The 19117-nt window shown below is 36.9% G+C and overlaps 1 protein-coding gene across 7 annotated transcripts in view; it reads left to right on the top strand.

The window, feature by feature from the left end:
* LOC127941238 (C-Jun-amino-terminal kinase-interacting protein 4) overlaps positions 1 to 13488 on the top strand; it is a 39107-nt gene extending 25619 nt beyond the window's left edge. For 4 of the 7 annotated variants that reach the window (XM_052536199.1, XM_052536193.1, XM_052536191.1 and 1 more), the window contains 12 exons: positions 1206 to 1427; positions 3130 to 3313; positions 3388 to 3510; positions 4521 to 4601; positions 4756 to 4823; positions 4914 to 5062; positions 5173 to 5344; positions 9780 to 9893; positions 10031 to 10063; positions 10416 to 10592; positions 11314 to 11415; positions 11537 to 13488. In XM_052536199.1, the coding sequence (XP_052392159.1) occupies positions 1206 to 1427; positions 3130 to 3313; positions 3388 to 3510; positions 4521 to 4601; positions 4756 to 4823; positions 4914 to 5062; positions 5173 to 5344; positions 9780 to 9893; positions 10031 to 10063; positions 10416 to 10592; positions 11314 to 11415; positions 11537 to 11670 (1559 nt within the window). In that variant the 3' untranslated portion in view covers positions 11671 to 13488. Of the gene's footprint in view, positions 1 to 1205; positions 1428 to 3129; positions 3314 to 3387; positions 3511 to 4520; positions 4602 to 4755; positions 4824 to 4913; positions 5063 to 5172; positions 5345 to 9779; positions 9894 to 10030; positions 10064 to 10415; positions 10604 to 11313; positions 11416 to 11536 lie in introns of those variants that run through there. The other 3 variants (XM_052536205.1, XM_052536192.1, XM_052536212.1) reach the window with 2 other exon arrangements.
* The last annotated feature ends 5629 nt before the right edge of the window (positions 13489 to 19117 follow it).

Below are 19117 nucleotides of genomic sequence, written 5' to 3'. Positions count from 1 at the left end.
TTGATGCTGCTAAGACATCCAGGAAAAACAAAACAAAACGGAGAGACCACGCTTTGATTTCAGTAGAAGTAGTTACGCCGTTTTCAATCTTTAAAAGAGCCAACTCAAACCAAACTAGTGTCCGGATGAATAAATGGAGTAAAAAAGTATTTGTTTGTTGAAATTGGGCTTAAACCTCAGTTTAGTTCTTATAGTAGGAGCGTTTCCATTATATTTTATAAATGTTTTTATATTGCGAAATGACGGCAACTAAAAAGTAACCTTTTGCCTCTCGCGATGGCAATGGATTTTGGCTATATTTATTCAAAGGAAGCGTATGCATGTATCTTGACAGAAACCACACAGAGAACCGCTTCAGAAAAGTGCGTGGCATGGCTGAAAGAAACACAAGTGGAAAAACACAAACTTTTTCTGTTGCAGTTTGGCGAATTTGCGAAATTGTTTCATTTACATTAAATGTATTTTCAATTAGCAGATTCAATTTGCACAATTTGAAGGTTAATGTTACATTTGCACTTTTTTTTTATGAAACCAATCAATAAAAACATTTTATCATTTTTGTAATTATAACTCTAAAAGACCTTTCCAACATTTTAAACATGTATCTGGCAGAGAACTACAAAATAAACATAAGAAGTGAAATAAATGACAAGTTTCTGGGTTTATACTGTAAATACTGTAACCTTGTCTCAAGAAAAACATGGAGGAATTATGTAAATGTGAAATTAATGTAAACCTGGGGCACATTGTGTTTCCAAAAGATTACATTGTACTGGAACCCCCTTCAAAATTTCATGAAAAATCACTAGATAATCCCAAACCTGTTGTTTAGTAATCGAATAGGAACATATAACTCATTGTACATCATTGTTAATGGCTCTTAGATAGCCTTTTAGCATCATTAGTCACATGACACCAGAGACAATATATTTGTTTCAGTAGAAATTGAGCTTGAAGTAAGTGCACATGTTTTGTTGCTTGCAGTTCTGCAGGAGTGTATGCAGTGGTAAGTATGATGTGGCGAAGCCAGTAGTGTCTGTAAATGTACACTAGCCTTTGTTGTCACACGTTTGGGGTTGATGGAAATGGGAGTGGAGAAATGATTCACATCATTAATACAATTAACGTCTAAGAAGCTAATGACTATAGCATGAGCTCTAAATGAGTTCAGTCATGTTGTTCAGGTAGTGTATTGTGATCTCCAGGAGTCTTGGAGACAGACTGTCCTGCAGGGGAGGAGATCCCTCAGGACCCGGAGGCGGGGCCAGACGCTTTATTGGCCAGTGGCAGCTCTCAGGGCAGTGAGGGGGTGTTGAGTGACGTGTCAGCGGTGGGCTGCAGTGTTGAAGAGTCCAGCACAGGCTCTCAGACGGGCAGCACAGGGACCACCCAACGCTCAGCAGAACAGAGTCCGGCCAGAGGAAGTGGTAAGAACGGACTTAAACCTCACTGTGAATTAAAGATATGTTTTGATAAGTTTTTATAGAAGCAGTAGTTCAGACTATATGTTTGGATAAGCTGTTGTTAGTTCTGATAGGTGAAGTTATAGTCCGAAAAACTGAATTTGAACAAAATGGAATTAAAAATTCACATCTCATACTTCAATGGGAAAAAACTGATTCAGATTGCATAGACAGATGCCAAAACTGTTGCTGATATTTATATGTACAAAAAGTAAGATTAAATCCTGTAATGTTTTCCAGTGAGTAACAGAGGACTTGAAATGTTATCACTATTTATTGTCCATTAATATATCTTAGTAATATGCTATTTAAATGCTTAGTTTTATAAACAAAGCTCTGTAGTTTTTATTGTGGGGCAAAACATGGAATGCAATACAGTGATGGTTGAGAGAATAATAAATGTTCCTCAAAAACCTGCTGTATCTCATTTTATACATTTATATATGTATTTATATATTTATTTTTATTACAAAAATATATATATATTTTTTCATCACAGACCCAAAGTTTGGAAACATTACTATTTTTCAAGTTTTTGAAAGAAGTTTCTTCTGCTCATCAAGCCTGCATTTATTTGATCAAAAATACAGAAAAAACAGAAATATTGTGAAATATTATTACAACTTAAAATAATAGTTTTCTATTTGAATATACTTAAAAAAAAAAAAAATTATTCCTGTGATGCAAAGCTGAATTTTCAGCATCATTACTCCATTCTTCAGTGTCACATGTAACATCAGTCGATCACATGATCATTTAGAAATCATTCTAATATTCTGATTTATTATGAGTGTTGGAAACAGTTCTGCTGGCTAATATATTTGATGAAGAAAATTCTAATATTATATTTTCTTTACTATCACTTTTTATCAATTTAACAAATCCTTGCTGAATAAAAGTATTGATTTTATAAAAAAAAGAAAAATACTTACGTATCCCAAATTACTGACCAGTAGTGTATATTGTTATTACAAAATTAAAAACATAGCTTCTTTTTTTTCTTTCTTTTTTTTTACTTTTTATTCATCAAAGTATCCTAAAAAAGTATCACATGTTCTGAAAAAATATGAAGCAGCAGAACTGTTTCCAACTTTGATAATGAATCATTATATTAGAATGATTTCTAAAGGATCATGTGATAATGATCCTAAAAATTCAGCTTTGCATCACAGAAATAAATGATAACTAAAGTATAATACATTTAAAAACAATTATTTTAAGTTGTAATAATATTTCACAATATTAAATGTTTTTCTGTATTTTTGGTCAAATAAATGCAGGCTTGATGAGCAGAAGAAACTTCTTTAAAAAACATTAAAAATAGTAATGTTTCCAAACTTTTGGTCTGTATTGATAATCAAGTAAACCTTTGCTTCGATCCATCAAGTGTTCTTCTTGAAATATTACAATATTAACAATATAAAAGTCATTAATGCTTAAAAACATCAGTAAAGATTTCACATCAAAAAGACAACGTGAAGATGGATGCTTTTCGAATGATACTAGAAATGCTTTTACTTGCTAATAAAATATAAACCTCAATCAACCAGACGACACATCTTTCAAGTGTTGGCCATGTAAGGACCCAGAAACCTGCTTCTCCGATATGATACACTAGGCTTTATAGGGCTTAAAAGGAAACGTGACAGAAGTTCCTCTGTTGTAGATCTTTCCAGAGCTCCCAGTGAAGACGGGGTCCCTGCAGCGGAGGAGGCTACGGAGGCCACTGAGGAAGACCAGGAGAGCCCGGGACAGGACACCAGCCAGCCAGGGATCTACACGGAGCACGTGTTTACAGACCCGCTGGGAACAGAGTCTTCTGGGGCTTCAGCAGGGAGCGATAACCACAGGTGAGTCACTTTATCACTGTTGATCTATATCCAGATTTGGATGAGAACTCATCCTTGGTTGTTTTCGTTGTCAGGGAGTCTGATCAGGACAGGCACGATACGGCCTCAGCAGGCGAAAAGACAAATCTGGAGGAAGAAGAGACCCAGCGGATGAGCAGCGCACTGCCTACCATGTGGCTAGGGGCTCAGGACGGCTGGTGAGAGACACGCACGCTAATACACAAACACACTCACAACAAAAAAGCCGTATGTTTTCCATGATGTGAAAATGGCAGATTAAATCAGGAGTAGGGCTGCATAGTTAATTACATTCAAACTGAGATGTGGCCTTGTGTCTGTGACTTCATTTAAACATCCAGTCTGGCTGTTCTGCGTGTCTCTGTGTGAGTGAATGAATGGCACGGTTTCATTTACTACACATACTCAAGCATGCGTGACGCTCATGGTGTTTTCAGCATCTGTCGTCTCACGATGTGAAGGAACTCTACATGAACTTCATCTCCAGACCTTGCTCTGCCAAAATAAACACTTGATGTAAATGTATCACTTATATGCAGTAAAATCCACTTCTCCACTTTAATAATAATAATACATTGACCTGTTTTTTAAGGGACATCATCCAAACAAGAATTTAAATAAGTATTTAAATTTATGAAAAACATAAAAATATTCTGCACTTTATTTGATAATAATAATAATTATTATTATTTTTAAATCCAATGTTTTATTTTAAACCAATTGTTCTGTTTTCAGATGATTACATTTTAAAAGGCTGATTTTTTAAGTTAAAAATGAATTTGATTAATAATTTTTTCCACTGTTTCTGGTGAAAAAAAAAAAAATTATAAAACAGAATTTAGAAACGTTTTGTGAGCAACAAATAATTTGGAGAAAACTAATTTAACTACCAGTTGTCATAATTATTAAATTGTTCGTTTTATAAATTCAGTTAATTGGACATGCTTTTTTTGGATGCTTGTAAATTAATGACTCATTAAACCAGAATCAAGAAATATAAAAAACTCAGCTGAACAATTAACACGTGCCAAATTAAATGTAGTGTACTTTGACCAAGATCTACAGTATAGAGACTGCACCGCATTGAGAAATCATTTGGAGAGCTGTTTAATGTACACTCTATCACAACATTAATGATTTAACAATCTGAGAGTTTAACATTTGTCACTTGCAAATGTCTTTTGTGTAGTTTATACGTGCACTCATCGGTCGCTCGATGGAGGAAGTGTCTTCACGCCGTCAGGCTGAAGGATTCCATCTTGAACATTGTGTAAGTTGAAAGTGACATTATTAATTCAGCAATATAGTGTAACTTTTGGAGTGATTTGTGAATTTTGCTTTTTAGCTATACAATTTTTTTTTTTTTCCCCAGTAGCACTTTCATTCAGTTTTCAGGTGACATTTAACCTTATTTCTCTACTCAGACATGTGAAAGGCCGTGTTTTGGTGGCTCTGACTGACGGTACACTGGCCATCTTTCACAGAGGTCTTGGTAAGACACTGTTAGTTTACTAATAATTCAGATTCTCTTCTCAATTTGAGGTTTAGTTGCTAAAAGCTCCCTCGTTCTACTTTTCTACAGACAGCCAGTGGGATTTAACCAACTACCACCTCTTGGACCTCGGCCGGCCGCATCACTCGATCCGCTGCATGACCATTGTGCATGATAAAGTGTGGTGCGGCTACAGGAACAAGATCTACGTGATTCAGCCCAGAGCTATGAAAATAGAGGTTCAGAATTATGTTTTCATTTTTGAGAAATGTGTTGGATGCAGTATTGGTTAAAAAGAATTTTCTGAACTTGCTTGTGATATTATTTATTTTTTCTTTGTGTGAAACAGAAGTCTTTCGATGCCCACCCGCGTAAGGAGAGTCAGGTGCGTCAGCTGGCCTGGGTGGGTGACGGTATCTGGGTGTCAATCCGGCTAGACTCCACCCTCCGCCTCTTCCACGCTCACACCTTCCAGCATCTCCAGGACGTGGACATTGAGCCTTATGTCAGCAAAATGTTAGGTGAGAATATTAATTTATTCCTTCTTCTGCCTGAAGGGGTTTATTCTGTGATGATAATAACCGTAATAACTGGCTGGATGTACATTATCCTGCTTATTGCATGGCTACAAATAATTAGACACAAAATACTGCTTTGAGTTGAGCTATTTTAATAGCTCTTTAAACGCAAAGCTTCAACAAAGAAAAAAACAGTTCTTATTAATCTTGTCTGAACTTCTAGGCTCACAGCCTTTTGTTGTTTGAGGCATAATGTACAGTCGTATTACTAGTTACACAGCTTTTATTTAAGAAAGCATTTTAAGATCTTACCTGTTTGTTATCTTAAATCGTTTATAGCTTACAAAACAGTTGTTCTACCAACAAGACAAACACTTTTCGTTAATTAGCAATACTTTTTAGCAACAAGACAAACACTTTTAACAATACTACTTCAAGCCTATTTTGCAGTAAATACAGTCAGCAACAGAGGCACAATATGATAGTAGTTGTGTTTGAAGAAAAGAGCGATAGCTCAGTGGTGAGATATGAGAGACGTGAAAGAAGCGCCAGCCTTAGATACCTGTATTGACTGTGTGTTGCTGTGTCGCAATTCGCATTCTATCAATCCTAAATAGAATTAGTATGTCCCAAAATGTAGTGTTGAAATGAGTACGAGTATTAGTGCAGATTGATGACCCATTGCTCATTGGACAAGGATTCGATTAGATCTACAAACATGCATAAAAAAAGGAGACAAATAAAACATGGTGGATACCGCGAGACCAACAGAGAGGTAGAGAAAGGTGTTTGAGTGATAATCAATGTCTAACCTGATGAAATTTTATTTTATATTTTGTTATCCGTGTGCACTTTTATAATGATGCATTTGGTCATTAACTTTTAAATGCATCATTATGCAAACATATGAGCAGAGTTCACAGCACTAAAGACCCGCAACTGGCAGATCAACGTGCCTCTTCATTTCTCTGCAATATGGAAGTTAATTGAATTAAACGAAAGGTGGGTAATGCTAACTTTGACTAGATGAATAGCATATAGGATGAATTCAGGTAAATTGGTACACTTTTTGCCTGGGGAAAATGGCCCAATTATCCTGAATGAACCTTAACATCAAATGATCTATAACTGCACAGCTGTAAGAGGGAATTTGCTCAATTTAGGGGATTAGTTCATAAAAATTGTCAATTATCTTCAACATCCCCCTCATTTCACTTACTTTCTTCTGTGGAACACATAATACCACTGATACTGGGCAGTCTGCGGCTTTGGTCTTGCTAGACCTTAACTCTGCATTTGACCTGGTTGATCACAACATTCTCTTATCATGTGAGTGCCTACAAGGTACGGTGCTCCAATGGTTTTGCTCATATTTATCAAATAGGAGTTATTCTATCTGCCTCGAGCACCATTCTTCCTCTAATAAACAGCTAAGTTCTGGTATCCCTCAGGGCTCTATTCTTGGCCCGCTACTGTTTAATCTCTACACGTTACTGTTGGGTTCTATTTTATCTAGATATGGTGTATCTTTTCATCTGTATACTGACGACATAAATTTATCTGCCAATAAAGCATGATGATAAGCTTGCCTTTAAGCCTATATTTGAGTGCTAAGACGAACTCAAACTTAACTTAGGTCTTAATGAGAGCAAGATAAATTATCTTGTTTGTTTCAAATGATCACAGCACTCATGATATTGATCTCGATACCCTGTTACCTTACAGTACCACCTGTGTTCGGAATCTGGGGGTTTTGCTGGATAACAGTCTTAAATTTGATAAGCAGATTTGTGCTGTGGTTAGGTTTTGTTCTATCAATCATCTTCGTCTTTTAGCAAAGGTTAAGCCCCTTTTTTCTGGTAAGAATCTTGAAACTGCCATGCATGCATTTGTAACGTCTCATCGAGACTATTGTAACTCTTTGTACATTGGTGCCTCACAGACCTGTGACGCGCTTCCAGTTAGTTCAAAATGCCGCAGCCCGGCTTCTCAAAATTACACCAGTTCTGATTTCGCTTCATTGGTTACCGGTCTAGAATTGATTTCAAAGTTTTGTTATTTGTTTTTAAGTCTTTGCAGAACCATCCACCTTCTCAGTCTAGATCACTTAGATCTAGGAACTCTTATTTACTATATGTTCCTAGAGCCAAACTTAAAAACAGGGGTGATTGCGCATTTGGGGCCATCGGTCCTAAGTTATGGAATAGCCTTCCAGCCTACATTAGATCCGCCATAACCTTTTCAACTTTTAAATCTGCCTTGAAAATTTACTTCTTTTTTTTCCCTTGGCTTTCATTATCCCTTGACTCATATTGGCATTCATTTTTTTGTGTAACTAGCTGTTCTCCTCTATTTGATTATTTTTATTTATATCTTACTTTTGGTGTTTCTCTAGTGCTTAAATTCTGTGTCATTATTGTCGATGACTTATAGCCCTTTAAAGCACTTTGGTCAACACCATTGGTTTTTAAATGTGCTATATAAATAAACTTGTATTGTATAATATGTATATTGTCCTTTGAATGTTTGGAGTCGGTAACATTTTTAAAAGTTTTATATATACAGGTCCTTCTAAAAAAATTAGCATATTGTGATAAAAGTTCATTATTTTCCATAATGTAATGATAAAAATTTAACTTTCTTATATTTTAGATTCATTGCACACCAACTGAAATGTTTCAGGTCTTTTATTGTTTTAATACTGATGATTTTGGCATACAGCTCATGAAAACCCAAAATGCCTGTCTCAAAAAATTAGCATATTTCATCCGACCAATAAAAGAAAAGTGTTTTTAATACAAAATAAAGTCAACCTTCGAATAATTATGTTCAGTTATGCACTCAATACTTGTTCGGGAATCCTTTTGCAGAAATGACTGCTTCAGTGTGGCGTGGCATGGAGGCAATCAGCCTGTGGCACTGCTGAGGTGTTATGGAGGCCCAGGATGCTTCGATAGCGGCCTTAAGCTCATCCAGAGTGTTGGGTCTTGCGTCTCTCAACTTTCTCTTCACAATATCCCACAGATTCTCTATGGGGTTCAGGTCAGGAGAGTTGGCAGGCCAATTGAGCACAGTAATACCATGGTCAGTAAACCATTTACCAGTGGTTTTGGCACTGTGAGCAGGTGCCAGGTCATGCTGAAATAAAGCTTTTCAGCAGATGGAAGCATGAAGTGCTCCAAAATCTCCTGATAACTAGCTGCATTGACCCTGCCCTTGATAAAACACAGTGGACCGACACCAGCAGCTGACATGGCACCCCAGACCATCACTGACTGTGGGTACTTGACACTGGACGTCAGGCATTTTGGCATTTCCTTCTCCCCAGTCTTCCTCCAGACTCTGGCACCTTGATTTCCGAATGACATGCAAAATTTGCTTTCATCCGAAAAAAGTATTTTGGACCACTGAGCAACAGTCCAGTGCTGCTTCTCTGTAGCCCATTTCCTGCACACGCCTGTGCACAGTGGCTCTGGATGTTTCTACTCCAGACTCAGTCCACTGCTTCCGCAGGTCCCTCAAGGTCTGGAATCTGTCCTTCTCCACAATCTTCCTCAGGGTCCGGTCACCTCTTCTCGTTTTTTGCCACACTTTTTCCTTCCCACAGACTTCCCACTGAGGTGCCTTGATACAGCACTCTGGGAACAGCCTATTCGTTCAGAAATGACTTTCTGTGTCTTACGCTCTCGCTTGAGAGTGTCAATGATGGCCTTCTGGACAGCAGTCAGGTCGGCAGTCTTACCCATGATTGCGGTTTTGAGTAGTGAACCAGGCTGGGAGTTTTTAAAAGCCTCAGGAATCTTTTGCAGGTGTTTAGAGTTAATTAGTTGATTCAGATGATTAGGTTAATAGCTCGTTTAGAGAACATTTTCACGATATGCTAATTTTTTGAGATAGGAATTTTGGGTTTTCATGAGCTATTAAAATCAGTATTAAAACAATAAAAGACCTGAAATATTTCAGTTGGTGTGCAATGAATCTGAAATATATGAAAGTTTAATTTTTATCATTACATTATTGAAAATAATGAACTTTTATCACAATATACAAATTTTTTGAGAAGGACCTGTAAGTTTTTATTATTACACTTTAAAATAATTGTTTTCTATTTATATATGTTTTTCAATCAATGTTGAAAACGGCTTAACATTTTATTTTGGAAATCACAAGCCATTTGTTTTCAGGAGACTTTGTTGAATATAAAGTTCAAGAGAACAGCGTTTATTTAAAATAGAATTTTTTTTTAACATAATAAATATCTTCACATTAACTTATTCTTTTTAAATAAAAGTATCAGTTTCTTTAAAAAGAAAAGTGCTAACTTTTGAATGTTAGTGTACAGTATGTCGAAAAATTACATTCAATTCCAAGATTTGACCTCTTTTATATTATGGTTATGAATAAATAGACTGAAAGCACTTCCTCTTGTCTTTAACAGGAACAGGAAAACTGGGCTTCTCTTTTGTGAGGATCACGGCTCTAATGGTTTCCTGTAACCGGCTGTGGGTGGGAACTGGAAATGGTGTCATCATCTCCATCCCTTTATCAGACTGTAAGCCACTAACACACACACACAAACATGCTGTTCATCAGTATATGATGTAGAAGGCAACATTAGTTTCAGTCTCTTGGGCCACTTCTCTTTCCTGTCTTCCTTCTTCTGGTCATCCTCGTCTCCTGTCTCTGTAGCTGTGGGTCAGTGTGGATATCTAGGTCAGAGGGGTGAGTGGGAAACACACTGTGGGCAGCAGGCTAATTCTGAGACAAACCCGCTTTGCCTTTGCTTGTTTGCTGCATCATGCTCCGCTTTGTTCAGTATTTCACCAACAAGTTCTAAGTTCCTCTCAGATCTACCCCTCTCACAACTTCTTTTCCATCTTTCTGGGCTGATCAGCACTGAATCTGCATCCAACTAAAATGAGCTTTTAACACTTTAATATTAATGACTGTATCCCAGAAATGTTGCAGTTGAATTTTAGTAGCCATTTGCTCTGCAAGATACGAACTATGCCGTTGGTGCTCTATTAAACGCTTTAGATGCTTGTGGTTAAACATCATCTTTTTCCTTCCCCAGCAGCTCATAAGAGTGTAGGAGCGATCGCCTGTCGTCCCGGTGGGACGGTGCGAGTGTATGACGACACTGTGGATGGTGCGGTGACGGGCTCATACGTACCGTACTGCTCTATGGCACACGCTCAGCTCTGCTTCCACGGCCACAGAGACGCTGTTAAATTCTTTGCTACAGTTCCAGGTAATACATAGTAACTCAGTATTGATTATAGAGACTGTTGGGAAGCCTCATGATCGATGGAGTCAACTCCAGGATTTGTCCTGTTTAGTAAAGTGCATGCTTTTGTAGGTTGCATTATGACATCGGGAGCAGGGTGACATTAACAGACGAACATTAAAAGGATAGTTCGTGCAAAGAAAAAAAATAAATAAAATATATATATATATATGTCATGTCATCATTTACTCACCTTCATGTTGTTCCAAACCTAATATTATCTAAGTCAAAGGGGACCAGCAACCGTTTGGTACCACGCATCAGAAAAAGAAGACTTGTACATGTTTGGAACAGCTTATAGAGCTGAGATAGATAGATAGAGAAAAATGGTGAAAAACCAAACAAACAAAAAATGTATTTGTAGAAATAGATGAAAGAATGTCTTCTGGTAAACCACCATTTGTCAGCCTTGTCCTTGATACCGTGATGGTGAGCGTCTTGAATTGCAAGAATGAGGAGTAGCATCTTTGATGAATAATATCGAGATTTGTTTTCTTAACAAAACAAAAATTAAGAAAAGAAGGCATTGCAAGTCACACACAAGCTTGTCGTTACTCCATCATTGCACTCTCTGCTCATACAGCTTACAGTGGATGACTGTTGCATATTGTTTTAAAGCGGCGGTGTTTGATATAATGACTGGTGACGTGTGAATCTGTGCTAATGTGCTAATGTTGTGCTTCAGGTCAGGTTATTGTGCCAGGAGCTGAAGTTACGACCGAGAGCTCAGACGGCAAGAGCATGCTCATCATGAGCGGAGGAGAGGGCTACATCGACTTCAGGATCGGTAAGAGCCTCAGTGTCACATGATCCTTCAGAAATCACTCCAATATGCTGAAACTAATACTATCATCAATGCTGAAAACAGTTGTGTTGCTTAATGTTATTGCTTTCTTTGTCTCTCTTAGGTGATGAGGACGGTGGTTTGGGACGAGATGAAGATGAGGAATCAGCCGAACACACTTTAAAGCTGCAGTCGGCTCCTGCCAAACCTGAGCGCAGTTATGTTATAGTCTGGCAGGTTGCTTCAGGTAGTGAGTGACTGCTAAATCACAGCTGCAGGTTCAACGGAGAACTCACACGGGCTTATTATTTTACAACTGTTCTTAATACAGACATTAATATTAGTATTAATAGTGCTGTTCTTAATACTACGTCACAACGACTTCTGATATTTGTGCTTGGATGTTTATTTAATTGTATTGTTTTAGATGAATCTGCCATTGACAGAAAAGAGATGGAATGAAGGAACCAAACCACGACTTGAACTCCGTCCGCAGCTATGATAAAATCCCATGCTGAGAGTTTTATAACGAAATCGGTCACCCAAAAATAAGATTTGCTAAAAATGTGCTCACCCTCAGGTCTTCCAAGATGTAAATGCATTTGTTTCTTCATCAGAACAGATCTGGAGAAACTTAGCATTGCATCACTTGTGAATGGGTGCCGTCAGAATGGGAGTCCAAACATTTCATAGTCTCATCTACATCTTGGATTGCCAGAGGATGACTACAATTTTTCAGCAAATTTTAATTTTTGGGTCAACTATTCCTTTAAGAGTTTACAGCACATAATTTTAGGGACATTAGTTTTTTTTTATGTTAGCTGCTTAAGATACATTTTTGTGTTTTTTTGTTCTTCACAGAATTGATCAGACGTTTCTCTTTGCACTATGGCAGTGGTAGCATTGTGAAGTTCATGTATATAGAGACTCGGAGAGCTATTTTATTTGCTATCTGGTGAGCGGTGTCTCAGCATCTTTACGGCATGCTGTGCGCGTGTGTTTGCATGAGTCCTGTATCATTCCTACACCGAGCCCCGGAGCTCTAGAAATCCTTCGCGCTAAAGCTTGCTGGCACTTTAAAGACCGTACCGAACACACAAACAGTACACAGACCCGGTTTACAGCAGTTGAGATGGTCTGCCTCTGCCCCTTTCACCAAAGGATGAAACACAGAACAAATAACAAACACTAAACAGCCTAGTTGTTGAATATTTTGCATTGCCAAGGCTTTTCAATGTTCTGTGATTCTCTTAGCAATGGACAAAATAATGTTAATAAAAAAAAAATTGACTGGGATTGTATAATAAATGATTCGTATTTCTTGTATCAGATTTGGTTTCGTTTGCTTCAGCACTAAACATCTCTGATAATTAATGTAGGTTTTTGTCTGTATCGTGTGTCCCAGTTTTCTAATTCTAATCCGATTTTGCCCTCCTTTTGTATCTGGTCTGTACGACACTTTTATTGTACCTTGATGTCTGTTGAAACATATGCAACAATGGTGTTTGACTTTTTATGTGTAAATGGGGAAAGGGGTCTGGTTTGGGCGCATTTGATTTCTTTTAAAATCTGATACCGTTACATAAAGGGAATCTTTCTATCATTGTCGTTGCCATTCAAGTATTTATTTTTCATAATGAACTTTACGGTTCAGAATGTAACTTTTTACATGTTTGCGAACAAGGACGATATTGTTTTGTTTTACATCTCAGACCTTTAAGAAGCGATGTTTTCGTGTTGAAGGAACTGAATAATAATTTTGACAGTATTAGACCGTATAACCTCCATGACTCATTTGGGAAATACACGTTAATTGTATTAAGCTATGCATGTTGTTTTATTTTTGTTGTTGGTTTTTTTTAAAAATAAGTACAATGTGGTTTGTTAGTTCTACTGTTTATCGCCACCTTTTTGGGTGGTTGTGTGTGTGTTTTGTCACTGTATCCCTTAAATTTGACTGGACTGCTTGTGCACCACAGTCTGTCATTATTATGTTTTTCTTGTCAAAAGTTTGCTAAAACTGCATCATAGCCTTATTTTTTAAACTCTATTAAACTCAATTTCATGGGGAATTCACCTTCTGTGTTGGTTCATATGTTCATGTCGTGATGTTTGTTTTCTGAACCGATTTTTCTTAATGGTTGATTCATACCATTTGTGTAGTCTTTCCTGTTACGCATTACATTAATTTCATGTCCCAAATTAAACGTCTCCGTATATTCAGGGAAATATTAAGTTGAAAACGTAAAATTCTTTTCTTAAATTTATACTAACTAGTACTTCCAAAATGAAAAATTAGATAATCTTGAATTTCTTCTTAAAATAAATACAATTTTCAAATAAATGCATACTTTCTTGTTTGAAACATAATATATTTTTGGTATTAACAATATTGTTCATATCAGTGATGCTATAAAAAAAATAGAAAACACAGAAATTTAAATAAATATATTTATAAATGGACAAATGAATCTAATTATTTAAAACAATTAATTTAATTAAAGTTTTAAATGTGGTAAAAACGTTATAAAAGTATCATTTATAAAATTGAGAAACAGATAAAAAAAAAAAATCTTTCATCCATCTCGGCATGGATGAAAGAACATCACTTACAGCTCAACCTGGCAAAGACTGGGCTTCTTGTCTTCCTTGCCACTCCAACTATACAGTATGATTTCTCCATCCAGCTAGGCTCTTCTACAATTTTCCCATCAACTTCGGTCAGAACATCAGAAAGATCAGGCCCTTTCTAACAGAGCATGCTGCACAGCTTCTTGTCCAGTCCCTTGTCTTTTCTAGGCTGGACTACTGTCAAGCTCAATCAAATCTCAACAAATGATTCAGAATGCATCAGCACGACTGGTCTTCAACGAACCCAAAGAGCCCATGTTACACCTCTCTTTATCTCCTTGCACTGGCTGCTGGTTACAGCTCGTATCAAGTTCAAGACATTGATGCTTGCATATAGAACAGCCACAGTCTCAGCACCCGCCTACTTCCACTCACCATTACGAATCTACACCCCCTCCAGAAGTCTGAGATCCGCTAGTGAGCGGCGCCTCATGGTCATATCACAGAGAGGCTCAAAATCACCAGAGGTGGAAAGAGTACTGAAAATTTGTACTCAAGTACAAGTACAAGTAGTTGCTAAAATAATACTCAATTACAAGTAAAAGTACTGGTGTTAAAAATCTACTTAAGTAAAAGTACAAAGTACCCCTCTCAAAAACTACTCGAGTACTAATTACTTTTTAGCCGGTGATATTTATTGAATTAACATCAAATCCATTGAATCAAATCAGAAATATGAATGGATCAAACACAGGCAATTTGTGTTTTATAGAAATAAACACGTATAAGCCCAGTAATGTGTTCTAGGTAACTTTTCTGATGAGCTGACCAACAATCTGTGGTGGTTGCAACAAATTTGGGTTTACCCAATTCTGCAATCAAAGTCTTCTTCATGTCGTCAGCAGCATCACAGATTCTGGTACGGACGGTGGATCTGGAGATGACTTTGGCTTGAGGTTGCAGTGTGGTAATTAATTCTTTGAAAGCTGGCTATTCTACCACTGTAAATGGCTGTACACTTTCACATATAAAATTGATGATTAGCTTGTCAACAGTTGTTCGAGGGACACGTTTGCTTGCAGCTGCCAACATCACATCTGGTAACTTGGCTTGCTTACTTGATGAGAGCTTGTTTGGTGTGGCTGTGGTCTTACGTTGACTACGTGCTGCTGCTGTCACAATGTCATTGTACTGATCAATCTTTGATGGATGTTTCCTCTGAAAAGATAAAGGAAGTATACAAAGGAAATTATATTACTTCATATCATTTCTTCATATAATTTTTATGGGAATCAAGTTATAAAAATGGTCTATTATTATTATTATTATTATTATTAATGAATTATGATGCAACAGAAATAAGCTTGTTGGTTTTTTTTAAATTATAAACAATTTTTTTAAAATATTTTTTTTACATTTAAAAAAAGCTGACTTGACAAGAAAGCTTTCCAAAAGTACCCTACTAATATTTCAAAAGTTATCAGCATTTAGCACTGACACATGCGCAATCTAGACAGGCTGTCAATCAGTGCAGTTACACTGTTATGCAAGTGGGTCGCGGCAAGAGACTGTTTTTATTAAAGAGTCATTATTAGACCGTTTATTATAAGCATAAAACACGGATTCAAAATGAATTAAACAATTTGTTGACAATAACATAAAATTTAACTTTGACCGCCACTTTAAAATGCTAAATCTTTTTTCACGGTCTATGTGCTCGTCACCTATAACGCTGAAGCTCATGTTTCAAGTGATGTTTTTAGTCAAATTATCGTGAGGTCTACCCAACATTAAAAACGAAAACAACTATCACATAAATATAGTTATAAATCTTCTTACCATAATGTGTTTTTAGAGATTAGAGGCTGAAGTCTTGTAAGCTGAAATCACTGCAGATGGCAAACAAAGTTTGCATTGCATTTGCACGCTGTCTCCTTTCCTTCCTCTGTATGTGAACAGCTCCTCCAGGTGCGGCCATGGGCACTCGTCATCATCCGGTATTTCTTCGGAATTTTCAATGAATTCAGCGTCTCGAATTTCCATGTCCATAACGCCAAAGATATACTTTCTTTGATAACACTAAAATACACCTTCACAGTGAAGGACGTGCGAGGACGAATGGATCTCCAAAAACCGGGCTTTTTTCCCGGTCCAAATACAAGGGTTTTTATTGGCCCGCCCACGATCAGTTATTTCTATTGGATATCCAAATACTGGTCAAATATTTGAATATTAATTTAATTCAAATTGTACAAGTACTTAGTAACGAATGTGATTTTTAAAGTAGCGAAGTACATTACTTAACTTAATTTGTACTTAAGTACAAGGAAAATTACAGACTTAAAAATATACTCATAAAAGTACAAGTACACGAAAAAACTACTTAATTACAGTAACGTGAGTAGTTGTAATTCGTTACTTCCACCTCTGAAAATCACTTTCCAGAACATTCTCGTTCACCATTCCTGGCTGGTGGAATGAAATTCCCGCCCCTATCCGGAATGATGAATCCCAGCTGAATGATAGCTGAAAACTCATCTCTTTCGAAACTACTTGGCTTCATCATAAGAAAATAAAATAAAAACTTCTCTTTATTTATTCCTTCTTTTTCTAGCTTGTACTTATTTGAACAATGACTAAAACTTTGTATTGCAAGCACTGCTGTGTCTGTTTGCCTCTTTAAAAATAATCGCTTTATGTATCCGCTTTTTGTAATTAAAGCGCCAGCAAAATGACTAATGTAAATGTAAATATCACTTTAACAGACAAAATCCAGTTTCTTAATGACATCATCCTCCAGGAAGTGACGTCATTTTGGAGCGAAATCAACAGTACAAACACTTGTAAGTATTAGCAAAAACTCCGATTATTTTTGTGATAATAATTTGTTTCGATCTCAAAGATTAGTCCTGGCAGCTATGATTACAGAAATCGGTTTGATGATAATTCTCTGCTGACACAGACAGGTATGTGTGCTGTCAGTACCGTGGAGCCTACATGCGCTAATAGAGTATACATTCATTTCGATGTTTGACTTGAATCAGATATATTAACTTTTGCATTACATTTGGTACTGTGTTTACGGAGCCCCTTCATATCCAAAGTAATCTCAAAACAACCATTTGAGAACCGCTGATCCATATAACATAACTGCAAAACTGCAAAACAGCGTACAGTTTTTGTCCAGCAGGTGGCAGTGCTGCACTGTTCCCGGGGGCCCAATGCAACACGTGCTGAGAACACACGCGAGCATATACACACAGAGAGAGAGAGAGAGAGAGAGAGAGAGAGAGAGAGAGAGACATAAACAGAGCTGCAGCGCTTACATAAGATGGCCAGATGCTCTCAGAGGCTCTTCTCTCTCTCTCTCTCTATCTCTGTGTGTGTGTGTGTGTCTGCTCAACTACCTACTCACATACTTTGAGGACAATCCCACACCTCCGTGATTTGTTTTTATTGTGATCATATTTTAGGTGTTTATTTTAATGTCGTTTGCAAAATTATCAAAATACCGTTTTTAAACATGTTTAACAATGTGGTTTTTTGCAATAATTTTACGTAATGAACATAGCACTTTTATGGAAGTCATTTAGGTTTTTGGTTTTACTTCGTATTAGCATGGTTAGGTTTTTTTTTTTTTTTTTTTTGCAAGCATTTACAATGTGTGATATGATTTCATTAACAGCTTTCAATGTAACGAAAGTGATTTTTTATTTTATCTGAGACTATTGCATGTTAATTGCAAGTAAATTAACATGTAATATGGTTTAAATGTATATTAAATGCAGTAAGTTGAATGTAAGTGTGCTTTTTGACCAAAGTACACACAAACACACATATATGTTTATGTATGTATGTATGTAATTTCATAAATACTTTTATTATTTTTGAAATATGGTTAAAGATTACTGCCAGTTTAACTAGTTAAAATTAAGTCAAATATTTACTTTGCTTTATATTAATCACCATATCATTGAAATAAGTGTGCATCTTTTAAGATATCAAAAGATTATGAAAAACAATGAATTAATATGTGCAGTTTTTATAAAATATATCACAAGTATTTGAATATGTCCAGAGTGTACAAAAAGTATATTGTACAGATGAGTGAGACACGGGTCAAAGGGCAGCGCTTACATGACTGGCATCCAGGCAAATGTCAGGGTTTCCCTGCGGCTGAATCAGGGATTATTCAATCACAGGAGCTGTGCGAGTGTGACAAGCGGTGCATGTAAAGTTTAAGATCACGAGGGCTATGCAGGGACGTCCTTCCCCTGCTCACTCCAGGCCGTTCCCTCAGGAGAGTCATCTAAACATAGAAGCGCCGCCAGTGACCATGTGCTTTTGTGTGCTGTATATTTAGGTGAGGTGTTAGTGTGTCTGGCCAGGATTGTGAAGGGTTTGTTCATTGCATTGGTATCTCTATATTTATACACACACACAACAGCTCAAGCGTCAGGCTGTGCTTTGTTTAGCATCGCTTGCACAGCTGTCCATTTGCAGACCGTATTCTCACTGTAGAAACATTTAAAGGTTTAGTTCACCCAAAAAGGAAAATTCTGTCATCATTTACCCTCCACTTGTTACAAACTGTTGAATTAGAACCGTTGACGGTAGTGTTCGACTTCCATTGTATTTCTCTCTATACTGTGGAAGTCAATGGCTACCGTCAACTCTTTGGTTACAAACATTCTTTAAAATATCTTGTTTTGTCCTCCATGGAAGAAGCACATACAGGTTTGGAACGCCTTGAGGGTGAGGGAATGATGACAGAGTTTGCATTTTTGGATGAACTATGGCTTTAGTAACAAAATTATTATATTTGGAGGCACCGCATCAAAACAATATCCATTTTAGTCTGTTTCAAAAGCAAGCTGCTTCTTTAAGAGGTTATAAAAGGGCATATCTTAAAGGAACAGTTCATGCATTAATTGAAAGTCTGTCCTCATTTGCTCACGTGGCTCTCAAATGTCATTCACCCTTCTGCATATTAAAAATTGGCATGTTGTGTTTGGTTCAAAGGACACGTGAGAGCAGATTTTGCATTGACGTCAAATCTGGTGTGCTGCATCTGAATATGCACATGTGTATACTCCTATACCTGAACTCCTACAGGTTCAGATTGACATGAGGG

The sequence above is a fragment of the Carassius gibelio genome, chromosome A3 (genome assembly GCF_023724105.1).
Source record: "Carassius gibelio isolate Cgi1373 ecotype wild population from Czech Republic chromosome A3, carGib1.2-hapl.c, whole genome shotgun sequence".
Classification (NCBI taxonomy): Eukaryota; Metazoa; Chordata; class Actinopteri; order Cypriniformes; family Cyprinidae; genus Carassius; species Carassius gibelio.
Note: the sequence above shows the minus strand (reverse complement) of the source record. Positions and strands in the feature narration are given on the sequence as shown.